We start from the raw sequence: 18,292 nt of genomic DNA, 5'->3' as shown, positions 1-18,292 counted from the left end.
CATATAGGCGCAATCGGTCCGTCGACATGTCTCCCTCTCGCGTCTATTTTCAGTCACTTTACTTCCGTACATTCGCGGACTGCATGGTATAATCTTGTATTGTTATTGGGTTTCGACCACTCGGCGAGCCCCGGTCTGCCGGGGGCAAGTTGGACAGTCAGGCACTCTGCAAAAGTCCACTGTTTTCCCATTAATCCATGTCGTCCCTAATCATGCATAGAAGCCCGCAAATTCTCCCTGCATACTGTATGTCCGCTACCAGTGTCCCAGACCCATGGTACACGAGTTTAGACCCGCTTGTCGCCGTCTGCCGTTACTTGCAGGAATCTTAGCCAGCAGGGGTCAGTGAAGTGTCACGAACCAAGACAGTTAGTACGAATCTAACTCGGAGGTGCCACACTTATTAATTGCCTCTGTCTCCCCACTGAAGGAATATGATTGTACGTTTTAGAACGGTCCACTTCCCTCTCAGGCTCCCCAGCATACCCACTTCATGCAAGGAAAACACCGAATACTCTGGAGCCTATATTGTCGCCGAGTCTTCCAATTTGCCTGTCCTGAAATAGTGTAGTCTGCAAACCTGTTTAGGTCTTTCCTTGTCTGGGGTGTGTCTTTCGTATGCTTCTGCGCTAGACTTCACAATCTGCCCACTCTCGTCCGTCTCCCCACTCCATCCAGCTGTGCAGCTCTTCAGCCATCTCAAGATACGGAACTGACCCCCTTGGCAAGTCCAGACACTCTCTGACCAGCCTATCGAACACCTTCTTGAGCTCAACACAGTTGTCCAACGTAAGCTCTGGAATTTGTCGTCTCATCTCGCTCGCCAAGAGTATGAGCGCCAGCACCTTTTCCTTGCCCCGAACCTCGTTGTAATCGCCGAAAGGGATGTGGATAGATTCTCGACAGAGCGCTTCGACCATAGGAACGACGGAAGTAGTGATGGACCTTCTATCTTCCGCGTTGGTCACAGACGTGAGTGGAACGTTGTGAAGCAAAAGATACTGAGTGATGAGCAATGGGAGTGATCCATTCAGCGCCGCGATGAGGTCCTGTATCGTGAGCTGAACGCCATGGTTGAGAGCCAGTTGGATGATAGCGCGATGACCATGTGTCGCAGCGATGAGCACGATGTTGACATCCGTATCATGTGGATCCATCAACCCTTTGTCGAAGACGTATCGCACGATGTTGGCATGGCCATATTTGACCGCAAGGCGTAAGCCTGCAGTCAGGGCGCTCCAATAGGGCAGGTCGGCGATTAGAGGATTCCATTGGTCCATGAGCCATATGAACACGTCCATCTGTCCCCACCTCATGGCATCGGCAAGGTAGTGTGACCGGGACTTCATATGCGCCGGTATTTCAACGCGGCATCTTGACAGGAAGTCAAACAGTGTGACAACGGCCTTCAGTTCTCCGGTCCGAACTGCGAAGCTTATTGCGGAAGTGATGGTCTCTGTGAGTGGGCCGCAACGAGTGATACGACCGTGCTGTATCCGAGCGAAATGCCGCTCCGTGAGCTCATTGTTGACTTCTATGAGCAGATACTCAAGAATTTCGACATTTCCACTGCAGGCTGCTGCTGTTACAGGGTTACCAAAGCCAGCAAAGTATTTGGGGAACCAGTCAATAACCTCAGCAGATTGCGAAATGTAGTGACGGACAGCTGCGAGACTCCCTACTGTGGCTGCTGCTGCCAGCATGTCGTTGACATTCTCTTGTACAGAGTTGAGATGGTCCCGTTCCCTTTCCGCTATGCTGCGCGACCCGGGTCTGAAGATTGTTGTAAAGACGGAGTGGAACGTCAATGGTTTCGTCTCGAACCATAGTCCGTGGGGCGACTTCGTTTGTAAGGACTAAACCATGTATAAGTGCCTTCAGATAGTCCTGTCGCAGAACAGAACGATCAGTGCCTGCGGTAGCAAATTCCATGAGCTTATCCGTGACCTTGTGTATAAAATTCGGCAGTCCGGAGGCTGTGATATCTGCGTCTTCGATGTGATTGACCAGATAGGTCTCGATGTTGCTCAAAAGGTAGCCCTTAATGTCAGATGGAAGCGTATCCATCGAGTCGGTAACAACAATCTTTTTATATTGCGATATAACATGTAGCTGATGCAGAGGAGGTAGAGGATTCCGGATATCAAGACTAGTAGGGATCGGCTGGCGTTGATGGTACCGATCATGGAAGTCCGCAACAGACGTGTTCGCAAGAAGTTCGTTGTCGATGTCGCCGGCAAATGTCCCTGTTCCAATTAGCTTCACCGTCCATAACTGTCACGAATATCAATGTGTACGGGACACGGCGCGCAGTCGAATGAGCTCATGGAAGGGCGCTGCACGCGCAAGGGCGGCGACAACCCTCTCGAAGAGCTCCGGTGGCAGATCGAGTAGCTGCATGTTAGTAGCTTGAAGCAAGTGAGAGTGGTGCAGTGTGGAGAGAGGGTGTAAAAGTAGGAGGAGGTGAGTGAGGGTCTTGCCAAGGTGGCTGTAACAGGCAGTGGCGTTAATAAGCGAGGTGAACGAGGAAAGAGCAAACATGCGCGGCTGAGCGCGTGAATCAAGTCCACTTAGAACGAAAGGAAAAAGAAGGGACGATAGTCCTGTTGGTATATGGGAACGCCGTGGTGACTGGGCATAGGCTGAGACAGGAGCTTGCCGACGTTGTGTCTCACGGTGAACAACACCGTTGGGTTCATGCGAACGGATGACTACACGCGGACCATACCAAACGAAGCCACACTCTCAGCAACAAGATATCATGTTCACCAGACAATCGCATGAAGCGCAGGACGAGAGACTGAGTGACGTCACACGAATAACATCTCTATACTATGGATATGCTTTATAGTACAAGTCTATCAGATGTGCTCGAAAGCACGGGGTATCAAAGAAAAAAAAGAGGTAACAAATAAAACTCTAAATGCTCGCTTGAAAGGACTAAAGGGGGCGTTGATGAAAGTACTGGGACATGAAGACTTCGTTGCACGTGAGCTCTTCAGCTTTGTGTGGTGTACATGTGTATGTGGTCATGCATTTGCGATGTCGTGTCGCGGTAGGGTTGATGCTGCTGGGGCATCAGGTGATGTTGAGGGTGTTGAGGATGTTGAGAATGCTGATGGTGTTGTGGGATGTGATGCTGGGGCTGCTGATGCTGATGAGGGTGACGCATGCCCATTGCGGCAACACTGTAGTCAGGAAGCATCTCTGACGAAGCTTGACTCATCTGCGATGATGGTCTCTGATTCGAAGAGCTTCCTCTCGAGCTGCTTATCCGACTGCCTATCTTGTGGAGCGGCTTCGATATCATTTGACCGAACGACGGGCGGTCGTAGTACTGCGACTCTTCGAACTGGGGAGCAGCACCGAAGTAGTTGGGATACAGTGATTCCAGTGGGTTGGGTGTGGCCTTGACTTGGTCCATGTACTCCTGTTGGTACAACTGTGTGTGCTGCTCGTGATCCATGACTGGCGTGGGGTGTGTATGGGGTGTATGCATTGTGGATGTCGTCATAGCCGGTGGGAGTTCAGGAATAGCCGGTTGCGCTACGTCCAGGTAATCTCCAGGGTCCACGTCCATATAACTGATACGGCGGCTGGCCGTATCCACTGCGGGCGCACCAGGCGTCTGCGGCTCCACAAATGGAGACGAGCCGCAATCATAGTCAGGCACGTGCGCCAACGAACTACAAATGCGCAGCAAAGCTGCGTTGATGCTCGCGAGCCGCGCTCTTGAGTGATGTGGGTTGGAGTTTCCGATGAGTATGTGCATTCGCTGCTCGCGCGACAGCTTCTCAACATGCGGGACGGAATCTCTTGAGGGTGTTACGAAGCCAGTGGGTAGCTGTTGATGCACAGGGTCCAGGGGTATATCAGCGCGTAGACTCAAGGCGGTAATCAAAACCTCTTCCCGGCTCGGTCGAAGGTCACAGCACTGGAGCTTCTGTCGGAGGATTCGCGAGTTGTCGGGACACCAACTAATCTGCGACCGACTCTCTCGCAATCTCTCGTCCAGGCAACCGATAAGCTCTTTCCATGTGTCGTGGAGAGCTTCCTGTCGTATTAAGTTCCTGATCACATTAGAGTATTTCCACTGGTCCATCGTCGCGCCATTCTTCATGTGCTTCGCGACGTGGTCGCATCGCTCATCCCAACCGATGCTGACTTCTTTACACTTGTCGAACCCGCAACCAAACACTCTTCGCGGCAACAACGTGATGCCAATGTCTGTCAGTGACGGCAGGGGTCGACCGGCATGGTAGCGTTGATGATGCTTGATGAAATCTTTCTGTCGGTCGAAAATGCGGTTGCAACCGTTGACGACACAAGGCCAGTCTTCTCCAGTCTCGTGCATCCTCATCTCATGTTTCTTCCAGTCAGACTTTGCTTTGAACGTCTTCTGGCTCTTCTGTTCGGCACAATACGTACAGAACATGAATGGCTCGCCTGACTGACTCTGTGACTTGTCATCATCCGGGTTCAGCGATGGGGAAGCAACACTAATGTCGTCTGTCGGTGTGTAGCTCGGTTCAATCTTGAGGTCGAGTGGACTCTCAGTGTCCACCACAGGCATGGAAGCCGGCACCGGACGTGTCGGATCAAGACCAGCTGGGTAGGAACGCGGCTCCGCCCTCCTCATCCTGGAGCGCGATGACGAAGAGGAAGCAATGGAACTTCGCGTATCGCTGCTCCCTGTAGATGAAGAGAATGTCGATGCCATAGAAAGCCGAGACCGCCATGATGACCCTGACGAGGATGTTGTAGATGAACTCGCGGTGCTGGTAGACATGAATGACGAGGCTGTAGAGTTGCGGCCTAGACTTGGTGAGCACGTACACACAAAACAATACAACGAGAAACGTACGCGAATCTATCGCTTGAGAAAACATTCTCTGGATCAAATGTGGAGGATGCCTCGCCAGCAGGGCCTCAATGTGTCGCATAGACTCCTCCGGTATGTCTAGGTTGTCCTCCATTGTGGCGAGGGGAGAGCCGTATGCTCAGTTCAAATCGCGCAACAGAAGACTACTCCAACATGCCGACCATGAAGACCTTGCGACAACCCAAACGACTGAAAACTAGAACGAACGACAGGCGGAGGTGCAAAAGAGGGTGGGGAAGGGTATCCAGGTGTCGCGGTAAGACTAGGGGCCAAGGAGTGGATAATCGTGTATCCGAGCAGGCATCAGCTGCTGTTGGTGCGACAGTTGATATACAAGTGGGATCACCTCACGCAAAGGTGCAGCGGGGGATGCGGAAATGGCACGCTTCTAGAAGGCGTATGGAAGGATTGTAGAAGAAGCTAATTGAGGGCTGCTCGCGGGGGCGCTCGTGCGCAACATCGACATGACCACTGCCCTGGTTTGGCCTCAAAGCTGGGGCAAGGCTGAGGCTACGACAGGCATGCCAATATGTAGCGTGTTTGAGGTGGCCGCAAGGAACCGTAGTAGGGGCTGGGAGAGCACGAGGGCAAAGCGACGAGAATGAAAGAGATAGTGTGCGCATCGACTGCTCAAGTCTCTTTCAGCGCCGTCTGAAGGCAGTTTTCGAGCCGGGTCGAGACGTGGCCGGACAAAGTGGCTGCGCGAGGCGATGATTCGCACAGACATGGTGTGCAGCAACACGCACCTATCGCAGAAACGCAACAGGCCATCCGCAACGAATCCATCCGAACACTAGGCCCTGTAAGGGGCATGCAGCGCGCGGTACCTGGATGACGCACCGCTGGTTACTTCTCGAAGTGTGTTGGTGCCGTGATGAGTGACATTTTTGGTGGGACCTGACAGGATTCATTCCTGCACGCCGAACTTCGGCATCACGCCTTCGCTTAACGCAGACGCAGCTATCGCAGCTCGACAGCCGGTCGGGCGTTGGACGAGGTAGCACAGCAGCCATTGTACATTGAGGAAGGACTCCCTCACAGCGCGCGCACGTCAATCAGCACTCGAATGCCCTACCCACGACGACTTACTTGAGACGCGGTGGCTGACAGAATGGAGTGCTGACGGCAGGAGCACGTACCCCATGCATAAACGATAGCAGCGAATGAACGCTTTGGGACTGTGATTGTAACAATTGGGCTGCCGCACTGCAGTCCGTCATCGCTGAGGATGCCCTTGTAGCTCGAGGTCATCGCGTAACCACGCGCGATCAAAGGAAATATCGACTAGTGTAGGGTAATGTAAGGAGACGGGACTCTGCCATAACGGGCAGGAAGTGGCCGGATAAATTGCAGTAGTTCGAGATAACAGCCTTAGCTAGAGCGTTTGGTTGCTTGGTATGTGAAATCGGACGGAGCGTTAATCACGAAGACGTACTGTAATTAACTCCATCGCGCCTTTTCCATGTCGTCGTGAGCGCGTATCCACAATGGCGTGTCCCTGGAAAGCGACGGCGTCGTTCGGGACCCGAACCGCCGCGGTACTCTCGAGGACGTCCAGACCGCGAACGGTTTGCCCAAAACGACGAGCAAAGTTTGGGCGAGAGTCAGGAGCGGATTGAACTTTGGATGCGGCGCGAGGTGGTTGGCGCGACGCCCGGTTAACGTTGAATTTTACGTCACGTGGCGCGTGCACACCTGGGCAGTTCACACGGTACTTGCGCAGGCAAGTCAAGAAGCACCATGACCCGAACGTACGGCGTAGTTCGATTGTGACAACATTGGTGTTACATCGCTCTGGGGCCCCATCCATCCGGCCCACATAGTAGAACTTATCGCTTGAACTCTGGTCCTCAGAAACTGCAAACGATATTGCTAGGGATTGTCTGTGAAACCATCAAAGCGCGCGGTACTTGGAACGACTATTCAATTCTGTTGACACGCGGCATGGTTTCCGCACTCTGCGAATGAAATATGGAAGTACAGAGATAGCCAGCTCATACAAAGTGTCCATCGCAGTCAAAGTTACCCTCCGTCTTGAAATTGCATGAACTCTCTTCTCCGCCTCCGGTGATACGAACGTTGTCGATCTTGATGCCGCTACAGCTTCCTTCTCCACAGAGGATGTAGTAGTTCTTTCCCTCTTCTGTTGCCGTGCCAAAGATGTTCTTCATGGTGATGTTCTGGATGATGACGCCGTTCGTGGGGTTGCCAGTTGGCCCACCGTTCAAGTAGTCTTGCTGAATGTCAATTCCGTAGATGGAGATGTTTTCAACGCGAATGTTCTCGTAGTGGATATTGGAGATGAAACCGGTGGTGTTGGAATTCGACTTGATGCGAGCTCCGTTCTCGGCGTTCAGGACGACAGAGTTTGTGAATGAGATATTTGTTACGTTGTTGTCTGAATAGATGTGGTTAGTAAAACATGATTATTGTATAGCTGGATGATGGGATGACATACTTGACTTTCCACCCACAGACCCGATGGACAGACCATGGCTACCATTGCAGTACATGTTGCTGACGTGGATGTTGTCTCCACTAGTGACAGCTACACAATCATCTTGGTTGATAACGACACTGTCGCGAACCTTGGTATGATTGGTGCTACTCAGACCAAATCCATCGCTGTTGTGTGCTGCAGGAAGACCGTTGGAGCGGTTGTTGGGCGCATATCCGTCGCTGTTGTCCAGCGTAATGTGGTGGACATCCAGACCAGCGCTGTTGCTGATACTGAAGCAGTGCACCGGGTAGTTCTTGATGTAGATGTCGTGTACTGAACTGTTTCCAAGCACCTTCACCTCAATGAAGTGGTTTGGCTTGGTAACGCCTCCATTACTACCCAAGCCATCCCACCAAGCCTGACCATTGCCATCAAGTACTGCGTCTTCTTCGGCAGTGATTTCGACATTAGTACCTGCCACCTTGATGAAGGCATAGTTTGCATCGGCGTACTCCCAGAAGGTCTTTCCTTTGAACGTAACCTTGGTTCCAGTCTTCAGCTTCGTAAGATCGATACTTGAGTTTCCAGGAACGGTGATGCCATCAAGTGTTATGCAAGTGCAAGCTGCGACTGCAGCCGGGATATCGGCGTACTTCGTCACGTAGCAGGCATCGGTCCCAGTTGCAGAAGGTGAAGGTACGGCAGATACAGTTCCCGCAGTGGCAAGAGCCAATGATGATGCAGCTATGAGTTCGTCAGTACAGAAATGGTCTAGGCTGCAAAGTGCTATTAGTACCGTGGAATCGCATGGTGAAGGTTTGAATCTGACGTGAGCGTTAGGTGAAGATGAGTATACGGGATCTTGACGAAGCTATATAAACGTATGCAGGGTCTTGGGTCCCCAGATAATCTGTTGAAGAGCCACCTGCATATTACCGACTAGTCGCCACATAATATTGCGCTTGGCCGCTGTAGTGGTAGAAGAACTGTAGCCTCGTCATTTCCGGCCCCAAAGCACAAGCACTTCAAGCACCAAAGCCAAGTCCAGACGATGCTTGACAGCAGTGCTATGCGAAAAGAGGCATTTGACCCACAAATCGGCATCCGGAAGCGTGCTATCATGGGGAACGGCTCGGAAGAACAGGGGGTACGGCTGGCCGGTCAGTGGCAAAAGGTCTAAATCGTGTTCTGTTTGGCCGATTATTGCAGATGTACAACGTGAAACATTCATCCGGAATGCCACCATGGCCGTAGTGCAAATGCGGAGCGACTGTGCGGAAAAAATGGGTTCCGTCCAACGGCGCGGCTACTTGGAAGCGTAGATGACGGGATGAGTGATCATTGAAATGATGGGGGTCAACGGCATCTGCGGATGCTATACTAATCCACGAGCTTACGCGTGATTGTCGAAGAATGCTGAAACAATATCATCTTTGAAAACGAAAAAGCGCCGATATACAAACAGATGTCGTGATGAACCTGCAATAACGGCTGAGCTGTTCGAGCAAGCATGCGCGTTGGAAAGTGATCTAGGAAAGGGCTGGGTGACTAGCGGCTTGGCATCTAGATCGATACGTGCCCAACCTTGTAGCTCCTCATCTTCTAGGCCCAGTGAGCCCTCACACGAACACACCGCCTATATCATCTCCAAATGAGTTATGTGAACAGCGAAAAACGAAAAGGGGTGTTTTGAGAGATTCCATGAGTTCTGCGCCGCCTTACATCGACATGAGGAAGACTTCCACGCCGAAGAGGTAAGAACAGCAGGTTGAATCAGATGTTTAGTCATCTACGACTCCAGGGTCAAGCTCCATGGCTGCGATCAGTCCCAAGAAATCCAGCGCCGCGCAAAGGTCACACAGGTGTATCTTCACATCATTTTACAATTCTCGGACCGAAGTCGTGGGCGCACCTACATCTTATGATGATCTTTTTTGATGGCGATCGCGCAAAGAGATGGAAAGACGAACAGAACGACACAACATGATATTCATTGACCCACCTTTTGGTTATTTGGACAATTTGGGAGATCATTGAATGAAAAAATCTTGATAATGAGCGAAAGTCACTTTGTATACACCTGGAGGCCAGTACACATCTGGAGATCTCTCTTCAAGATAGCAATGGATATCCACTTCTGGCGATCAAAGCTTCTTGATCTCGCCGAAGGAGCTCAGACGCATATCGCCTCCTTATACCAGATCTTTCGACAATTTTCCCTCGAAGATCGCTCGCACTTCGATGGAAGTCTGGAGGCTCACCCGCTCCATCATCATAGCTCATGATTGGTACCGTGTTCATTTTCAATACCCGATTAAACCTCCAGATTCGTTTTCAGAGAGAAGTCGGATCAGCATGATCCAAATATCTCTGGATACCGAGGGACATGAGGACAGGCGGACGCGTAGATCTCATCAGACGTGATTTTGTCGGTTTCGCTCGAGCATGAACCGAAGTAGCTCCAGTAGACGTGAGCACCAACATGGTATTTTTGTTCACCAATATCGCAAAGCTCAAAGGATGACCGCCGCTAATGGTACAACAACCTATCCGCAATCAGCTACCAATCTGCTATATCAATACAAAAAAACCTACCCAGCCGACCAGACTCATACCCAACCCCACATCCTCGATCCTCGCCGCACCACCAGTCGAAGCTGGCACCGTCATCCCTGTCGTAGGAGTCGCAGTTGGATGAGTCGCAGTTGACTTCGAAGCAGCAAGAGAAGCCGCCACCTGTGCGGGCGACAAAGTCTTCGCTGGATTTCCATACGGCCTAGACGCGACTTTCGACGCAGTCTCATCTTGATCGTCAGGTAGGGGCACATCAGGCACTTCAAAGCCTCCAGTCGGTTTAGGTGCTTGGAAGCCTCCAGTCATTCCAGGTGCGTCAAAGCCTGGTGTCGCTTCAGAGCCTGGTCGGTCGGCTGGCCTGTATGGGTTTGGTGCTGCTGGTGCGGGTGCGATGGGTTCGATGATTTGGGGTTTTGGGGGTGTGGGGATGCGGGGTGGGGGGATGAATGCTGCTGAGGATGTTGCGATGAAGAGGGTGTATAGGAGGGTGTGTGGTAGCATTATGACAGATTCAGAAAGACTTGAGGGCAGATGTGATGATGAAGTATTGACGGAACAAGACTAGATGGAAGAGGGATGCGCATCGCGAAATATCTACACGTTGTATATAGGCGCCCATGATCATGATGTCGGTGGGTTTCAAGGCGCCCATACTACGTGGGCAGTGTTGTGCTAGTCGCCTATTGTTGTTGCGGCGCAGCGAAAATCAAGGGCGGAAAATACGCCCTGCAGCCCCGCGATTCGGGCGATGCACGCCATGGCTTGATCCGTAATTTCAAAGGTTGGGGGCCAAATACACCAACCTCCGAAATTTTCAAGAACTTGACAATGACGTGGACTGGGGAATGATGTGAGTAATCCGGAGTTTTACTCTCAAACCGAACAGAGAGGAGATGTGCGCAACACTGCGCCCTCTGAGATCTTCCTAAGAAACGCCATCGCTATGCAAACACAAGGGTAATGATACACCGACAACCCACCGCTTCAGTCACATGTTCAAACGACACATGATCTTGATCATCGTACGTTGCCGTATTAGCAGTTCATCTCATTATGATCTCAATAGATTCCATTTGAAGTTCGTCAGGAAGCACTACTTCAAATGGAATTTATTGAGATCATAATGAGATGATCCATCAACACAGCAACGTACGATGATCAAGATCATGTGTGTTCAAACGAACCGACCAACCACATCCCCTTCCTCTCACGATCATCGATAAACCTCGTCAAACGGCCTGGTATCCCGGAAACAACTTTCCCACACCTCATTCACTACTTTCCCAGCATGCTCTTGATCCTTTATGCCCGGCCTCGCCATCATACTCAGCGTCGCCCTCCTCCTAACACAAGACTGTAATTGTTCCATGATATTCCATTGATTCCTCGTGAAGAACTCTCTCGAGAAACGGCATTCGCCGCTGAGTGTGGATGCGCGAATCTCTAGACAGGCCTGGTGGCGCAGGTTCTCAGGTTCGACTTTAAACTTTAGATGGTCCCACGCGTGAACCATCTCATGCGCCATGGTGTCTTCCTGGTGCCCGCGATTACGGAATTTGTTTGCGCAGAGCAGGATGCCGTGGTCGAGGGAGAAGCCACCAGATTGCTCGTTCGTGCACATGCGACAAAGTATGTTGTCTTTATTCAGGTCGCCACCTAGTTTGTACACTTCGTCCGACATGAAGCGTATGATGGGACTGTATTTCAAGAGGTATTCCTTGTTGGACTCGCAGCGCTTGCATATCGAGTCGGCTTTTATCTTGTCCATTTCGTTGAAGTAGCCTTTTTCTAGTTCGATGTCGCGGGAGCCTGTCATGCGGCCGAGCATTATGTTGAAGGTGCTGCTCCATGTGTAGTATACGGGGTCGATCTTTTGGGGCGGCGGTTGGGCCATTGCGGAGAGGGATGCGCCGTCGGGCGCTGTCTCAGAGTTTGCCATGGTGATAGGGCGTGGAGTGACGTTCGAGTTCGATTACGGGAGGATCAAGCGTTGGGCGTGCAGGTGTCGCGTGGCGTATAGATGTTTGGTGTAGGGCGTGGCATGTTCCTGATTCCCGTCGCGAAAAGTTTAGGTGGAGATGGAGATGCAGCTGGTAGCGCGGGGAGCCAATCGGAGGGAAGACGTCACCGCGTACAAGGGAAGCCGAAGATCGCTTGCGAGGAAACTTGGGCAGCTTCCAGTCATCCATTGCGCGACAACACACGAGCTGCGTGTTCATATAGTACACGACGTGTTGTACATATCTCACCGTCTCCTTTCGTCCAAGACTTATAGCCATCACCACCTTAGGGCTTTTGTCACTCCCTCCGTCGCAATGGCCGTCCACATGCGAAAGCAGCCCGGCCAGCTTACCGTCGTCATAAAACTCGGTAAATACACAACCGTACATATGCCACATCGACAAGAAGAGAGCACCTAACCGACACGCCCAGGAACGTCATCCATAGTCGACGAGAAAACCCACCAACCCCTCCTCTCCATCCTCTCCCTCATCGTCGAGACAGCATGCAGTCTGCGCGCCGCCGGCCACCGCGTCGTAATCGTGTCTTCGGGCGCCATTGGTGTCGGTCTACGGCGTATGAACCTTCCCCGCCGCCCAAAACACCTCCCACAAGTTCAAGCGCTCGCTGCTATCGGACAGAGTAGACTGATGTCTCTTTGGGACCAGCTGTTTGGCCACTTGGAGCAGCCGATTGCTCAGATCCTCTTGACACGGAACGACATTGCGGACCGGACGCAGTATCAGAATGCGCAGAACACATTTATTGAGCTGCTGAGCATGGGTGTCATTCCGATTGTGAATGAGAACGATACTTTGGCGGTTACTGAGATCAAGTTTGGTGACAACGATACGCTGAGCGCCATTACATCGGCCATGGTCCAGGCGGATTATCTCTTCCTCATGACGGATGTGGATTGCCTGTATGACAAGAACCCTCGTACAAATCCAGATGCCAAGTCCATACCTGTCGTAGAAGACATTGCGGAGCTGGCAGCAGACGTCAGTTCGGCAGGTAGTTCACTGGGAACAGGCGGTATGAGCACGAAGATCGTTGCTGCAAGACTAGCAACAAGCGCAGGTGTCACAACAGTCATCACAAAGAGCAGTAAACCAGGCAATATCTCCGGCATCATCGCACACGCCGAGAAGCAAAGAAAGTCACGAATGTCAAGTCGAAACTCCGTCACCAACTTCCAAGACGAAGGCGCACCACTCGCGCAAGCAGCATCTCAAGACTCAAACCACGATCTCTCAACATCCACATCCACACTAGACAATCAGCAACTCACCGGCCTCTCCTCCCCCAAACCAGAAGAGCCAGTCCCCCTCCACACCCGATTCCTCCCTATATCCAACCCCATCCGCGACCGCTACTTCTGGATCCTGCACGGCCTCGCACCCCACGGCACAATCTACATCGACCAAGGCGCGTGGGCAGCCCTAAGCGACAAAGCGGGTCTCCTCCCCGTGGGAATCGTAGAAGTAGACGGCCACTTCGCCCAACAAGAAGCCGTCCGCATAGTCGTTGTAAAACGCCTCTCCAATCCACCCCACTCCCCGAAACCGACTACTCAAACACCACCAACGCCCCAACCGCCCAATACCCCCGGCGCCCTAGCCCACGGCGTCCACGCCCCAATCCCCATCCGAACACCACTCACGCACTCGTCTTCGTCCTCGTACTCGATGTCCTCTTCCCAGACACTATTGCAGCATCCGCCCAATTTCGAACTGCACAACCCTGCGCCGTTTGAGATAGGGAGGTGTGTGGTGAACTATTCTGCTACGGAGATCAGACGGATCAAGGGATTGCATTCTACGCAGATTAGCGAGGCGTTGGGGTATGCGGATAGTGAGTATGTGGCGTTGAGGGAGAATATTGCGTTCTTTGGGGGTGAGAGGAGCAGGCCTAGTACGCCTGATTTTAGGCATGGGGAGAAGAAGGGTGAGGGGGTTGAGGCGCACTGAGGATTGTAGCGAGCTGCATGCGAGGTCCAGTAAGACGGGCATATTCACGATGTGGACATGGCATATTAGACGGTGCTTTGGGTGTCAAGCTTGAAATTCTTGAATTGAATGAGTTGTGGGATGTATTCCCAATTACGATACCAACCAACGCCAGCGGCAAACCTAAGACGCCGAGCAATGCGACTAAAGACAAGAAATTCAGTGACTACCGTGCGGAACGCCCCTTCGCCGTCGTACATGTTAGACATTATGTGAAGTTGGAACACCACCAAGACAAAGCTTAGTAGCTCTCCTCAGACTGTTCCGAGCTGCTGCGTACCTTGCCGCCAGATGTGCGCTCATAGGCTCGCGAGCTGCCCTTGCAGTGCTTGAGGATCCAGGGGTGTACCTCGACATCCTCAAGCGCAATGCGCTTCTCAGGGTCAAGCACGAGTAGTTTCTTGATGAGATCCCGCGCTTCTGAGCTGACGAAGCTCGGGACTGTGTACTCTCCCCTCGCAATCTTGCGCTGTGTCATGACTTGGGTGTCCTCGAAAGGCGCTTCACCGACTAGGAACTCGTACGTCAGGACGCCTAAACTCCATAGGTCGACCTTCTCGGAGTAGAAGTTGTCCTTGCCGCCACCGCGAAGCATCTCCGGGGGCAGGTAGTCGAGAGTTCCGCACATGGTGTTGCGGCGGTTGTTGGGCGCGTGTACCGACCAACCAAAGTCGGAAATCTTGATCTCGCCGTGGATGCCGACGAGGATGTTTTCGGGCTTGATATCGCGGTGCATGACGTGCTTCTTGTGGAGGTACTTGAGTGCTGCGGCCATCTGGGCTACATATTGTGCTGCCTTCCATTCGGGGAAGCGTTGCTCCTTGCGGAGGTGCTTGTATAGTTCTCCTTTACCAGCGAATTCGAGGATGAGGAAGATGCGCTTTGCGTCGTGGAAGTGGCCAAAGAGCTTGAGGATATTGGGGTGCGTGAGATGTGATTGGATCTCAATCTCTCGTCGGACCTGCTTCTCGACTTTGCCTTGCTGAATCTCAGACTTGTGGAGCACCTTCAAGGCACACACGAAGCCTGATGAGCGCTCCTTAGCAAGGTAGACGCGACCAAACTTTCCCTTTCCGAGAGGCTTGCCGATGTCAAACATGCCCAGATGCCATTGTTTGGGTGTTGCAGGGTTTGAGGGAACGGTGTAGATGGCGGAGTCGGTGAGCGTGCGGCGATGTGATTGGTGCTGTTCCGAGGGTCGGCTGGAGCTTGCTGAGATGGTAACTTTGGCGATGTTTGCCGTCTTTGCGTTCTGCGTTGCGAGCTTCTGTAGTGTCTGATGAGGCAGCTTCATGCGGTTCGCAGCTGATTGGGAGGACGATAGGCCAGCTACCGTTACGGTTGTGGATGCGGAAGGCTGGGTGTTGTTAGAAGGCGCTACATTGAGCAGGCGAGTGAATACACACCTTCACCTTGTGGTAGGTTGATGTAGAAGTGACGTGCTCATCGTTCTCGTCGTGGATGGTGGTGCGCTCAAAGGCGGCTTCGAGGTTTGCGACGTCGGCCATGGCGAAGTCTGTATGCAGGCTGGAGCGACAGGAAGCAAGCAATAGGGCCACAAGAGACCACTGATAGCTATATTATGCTATGGAGATGGGTGACAGTTGGTGGGTGTGGATGTTTGCAGGGTTCGAGGACGGATGGCAGCTAGTTAACCCAGACAAACAAGTGGGTTTCGTGCGTTGTCAAGGAAACAGCCATCGGCCATCGGTGGTCGGAGCGCTGGTTCGCGCCCCACCACGCTGAAGCTCCCCGCCATCGCCATCGGATCCACCTGCAGGTCGTTACGAACAATTTATACACGCAGCATTCTTCGTCAGGGTCTCGTCGCATAATCCCTAAGACATGGCATCGCTTAATGGCGCGCCCGCCGACACTGTGGCACCCGGCCATGCCGACACGTCCATCACCAAGGAAGGCTTCAAGATCACCACGCGCAAGCTGCCCATCCTCAAGGCCGGCCCAATAGAAGACATGACCAAGAAGCTCGGGATCGCGCCGCCCGAGATGATATTCGGAGACAACCTGATGCGGATAGAACACGCCCAAAGTGGCTGGTACATCGAGTTCAATGCCTTCGATGCGCTGGATTTGGTGGACAAGACCGGCGAGAAGATGTTCAAGGTCTCGTACTCGAAAGAGTGGCAGCAAAATAGGTGAAACGCAAAGACGCGGTACGGTGAGAACCTGCAGCTAACCAGAATCAGACAAAAGCAGTTCGAGGATATCAAAGAGGTCGTAAAGCCGTTCGACTGGTCCTACAGTACAGACTATAAGGGCACTACACCGCCAACACCTGCATTCGAGCCTACCGAGACCCCGATTCCACTTCACCTTCTCAAGCGTCCCGACCCGATACACTTCTTCGACGAGCTTGTACTCTACGAAGACGAGCTAGCGGACAATGGCATCGCCATGCTATCCTGCAAGATCCGCGTCATGCCACAGCGCTTGCTCCTCCTTGTGCGCTTCTTCATGCGCTTGGATGATGTAGTATTCCGGATACGCGACACGCGCGTGTTCGTCGAGTTCGGGGACAACGTGGTGTTGAGGGAGTATACGGCTAGGGAGGAGAAATATGAGGAAGTACGGAAGAAGCTCGCAGGACGGAAAGAAGACGTGCTTGCGATAATGCGAGACCCTAACCGTTTGGCGGAACATATACCCATAGTGGAGCACAAGGTTGAGGGGTTACAACTGAAGTGAGCAAGTGCGGCTCGACAGGACCCCGACTATCACTCATCAGCCCAAAATCGAAAGCACTAAAAGCGCGGAGGCATAACGGCGACCCATATCTGCGTCGACAATCCCAAGGTCAGTCTGACCGGTGCGTATGCTAAATAAGCCTTTGCTCATCGTCTGTTCAGTAATCACGCGGACAACCAGGAGGCAGGCCTTTTGTCCCTGGAATCCGCCGTCTGACAGGCGTCAACCCAAGACGATTTCTACTTTCGTTCCAGAAGTCTCATCGAATACGCGCCAATAAGCTTAGCTGGAGACAAGATCCTGATTATCAAATCACTACCCAGTCTGCCTAGATATGCGGCTGCCATCAAGCTTGCATGTCGGCGGATAGCAAAGGAGTGTCTCACCGCTCTCGAGCAAGATAGCGTTTACAATACAACCCCGATTACATAAACGGATAATGTTGACTGCAAAGCTGTCTGAACTCCAGAGCGCCGGTACTAACGAGGCATGCAATATATGCAACACTCACGTCTCATATAACAGCAACGGTCATCTAGTGTAAGACATTAACATACTGCGATGGTGAACGACGCTCTTTGTTCTAATCTCGCGCTCGTGCGCGATGCCGGTTGTATTGTTACGCGCCTCATGGCCTTGCTCTCAATGCGCCCAGGCGAGCCACCAAGTACATTGATACCAGAACGCATCCTTGATCATGGCGGAATTGAAACTCAATCGTTAGACTCTTTCCACGTTGTCCATGTGTCTCCGCTGGTCAATGTAGACCATCGCTGCCACCGTGCGCGAACGTTTAGGGCCCGTAGGGCGGTTCTTGCTGTATTGTTTCCCCTCAAAAAGCAATTAGGTTCTGTCGATACCGAGACAAGCAAGTGACACTGCGTTAGCGCTGCCTGACATAACCAAGGAGACGCGTCCGCCTGCCAACATCAAACGGAGATTACGTTCGTCCGAGATTGGCCTTGTTCAGGGTTCCGTTGTGCACCGCCCCATATTACGACCGGCGGAAAGTGGAAAGTTGACGGTCCTCAACAGACTGGAAATCACCGGCATTTGTACAACAGATAGCCGCTGCTCGGATGGTCCGGATGGCTGAAATGACGACAAGGGTTTATACGATAGGATAACGGGTACCGAGACGCATGGCAGGCGTAAGGAGGATCCCGAGCGATCTCTCGTCCGAAAGCAGTAAGCTGTCGATCGCGGACCAACATAAGCGTTTTCGACGGGCAGCCGCAATCTTGCTTTACGACCACCAGATTCACGCAAAGACTGCGCATCGAGCGCAGTAGCTGGCTCGTCACGACAGCCACCGCATGTCTGCTTCCATTAGAGACTCTGATGGTGGGCGGATTTCTTGGCAATACCCTCATCCGTGGCCGTCCGGGCTGTGATGTCATATTCAACATAGAGAAAAGCAGTCTCGGCGCCCAGTGTTGTGGCACTAATTGCGGCCTCGAACAAATACGCATCGAGCATGCTGAACTTGGATCCGCACACTTTGAGTCCGGCCCGCGTAGCGCGCGCACGACCCAATCATCCACTGCGGCGAAGGACGAATCTCAATCCAAAGGCCCAGCCATCTCGTCCGAGGCCATGGCAGTTGTTGCAAGACTAGCCGCGGCCATGGGGAGACTCCGCCATCCGGGGTGCTATGACAACATAGGCCCAAACGTGGGC

General features: G+C 52.5%; 7 protein-coding genes across 7 annotated transcripts; 2 read left to right on the top strand and 5 right to left on the bottom strand.

Annotated features, from left to right (window-relative positions):
* Positions 1-629: 629 nt before the first annotated feature.
* Positions 630-4,573, bottom strand: J4E93_000950 (uncharacterized protein; the record flags this gene model as incomplete). The annotated part of the gene is made up of 4 exons (XM_049338906.1): positions 630-1,715; positions 1,768-2,246; positions 2,298-2,394; positions 3,188-4,573. 4 exons carry the CDS (start codon positions 4,571-4,573, stop codon positions 630-632), a joined length of 3,048 nt encoding a protein of 1,015 aa, XP_049204791.1.
* Positions 4,574-4,598: 25 nt separating this feature from the next.
* On the bottom strand, positions 4,599-4,976 carry J4E93_000949 (uncharacterized protein; the record flags this gene model as incomplete). The annotated part of the gene is made up of 2 exons (XM_049338905.1): positions 4,599-4,815; positions 4,888-4,976. 2 exons carry the CDS (start codon positions 4,974-4,976, stop codon positions 4,599-4,601), a joined length of 306 nt encoding a protein of 101 aa, XP_049204790.1.
* A 1,900-nt stretch (positions 4,977-6,876) lies between these two features.
* On the bottom strand, positions 6,877-8,131 carry J4E93_000948 (uncharacterized protein; the record flags this gene model as incomplete). Its single annotated transcript, XM_049338904.1, has 3 exons — positions 6,877-7,280; positions 7,341-8,066; positions 8,119-8,131. 3 exons carry the CDS (start codon positions 8,129-8,131, stop codon positions 6,877-6,879), a joined length of 1,143 nt encoding a protein of 380 aa, XP_049204789.1.
* A 2,978-nt stretch (positions 8,132-11,109) lies between these two features.
* ATP23 (Mitochondrial inner membrane protease atp23) lies at positions 11,110-11,835 on the bottom strand (the record flags this gene model as incomplete). The annotated part of the gene is made up of 1 exon (XM_049338903.1): positions 11,110-11,835. The coding sequence occupies one exon, from the start codon at positions 11,833-11,835 to the stop codon at positions 11,110-11,112; it is 726 nt and encodes a 241-aa protein (XP_049204788.1).
* Positions 11,836-12,211: 376 nt separating this feature from the next.
* J4E93_000946 (uncharacterized protein) lies at positions 12,212-13,867 on the top strand (the record flags this gene model as incomplete). The annotated part of the gene is made up of 2 exons (XM_049338902.1): positions 12,212-12,266; positions 12,330-13,867. The coding sequence occupies 2 exons, from the start codon at positions 12,212-12,214 to the stop codon at positions 13,865-13,867; spliced, it is 1,593 nt and encodes a 530-aa protein (XP_049204787.1).
* A 280-nt stretch (positions 13,868-14,147) lies between these two features.
* ARK1 (Serine/threonine-protein kinase ark1) lies at positions 14,148-15,414 on the bottom strand (the record flags this gene model as incomplete). Its single annotated transcript, XM_049338901.1, has 2 exons — positions 14,148-15,263; positions 15,313-15,414. 2 exons carry the CDS (start codon positions 15,412-15,414, stop codon positions 14,148-14,150), a joined length of 1,218 nt encoding a protein of 405 aa, XP_049204786.1.
* Positions 15,415-15,751: 337 nt separating this feature from the next.
* J4E93_000944 (uncharacterized protein) lies at positions 15,752-16,612 on the top strand (the record flags this gene model as incomplete). The annotated part of the gene is made up of 2 exons (XM_049338900.1): positions 15,752-16,062; positions 16,114-16,612. 2 exons carry the CDS (start codon positions 15,752-15,754, stop codon positions 16,610-16,612), a joined length of 810 nt encoding a protein of 269 aa, XP_049204785.1.
* Positions 16,613-18,292: the final 1,680 nt, after the last annotated feature.

Source organism: Alternaria ventricosa (assembly GCF_023758065.1).
Source record: "Alternaria ventricosa strain BMP 2768 chromosome Unknown scaffold_1, whole genome shotgun sequence".
Taxonomy (NCBI): Eukaryota; Fungi; Ascomycota; class Dothideomycetes; order Pleosporales; family Pleosporaceae; genus Alternaria; species Alternaria ventricosa.
This window is presented reverse-complemented; position numbering and strand designations above follow the sequence as displayed.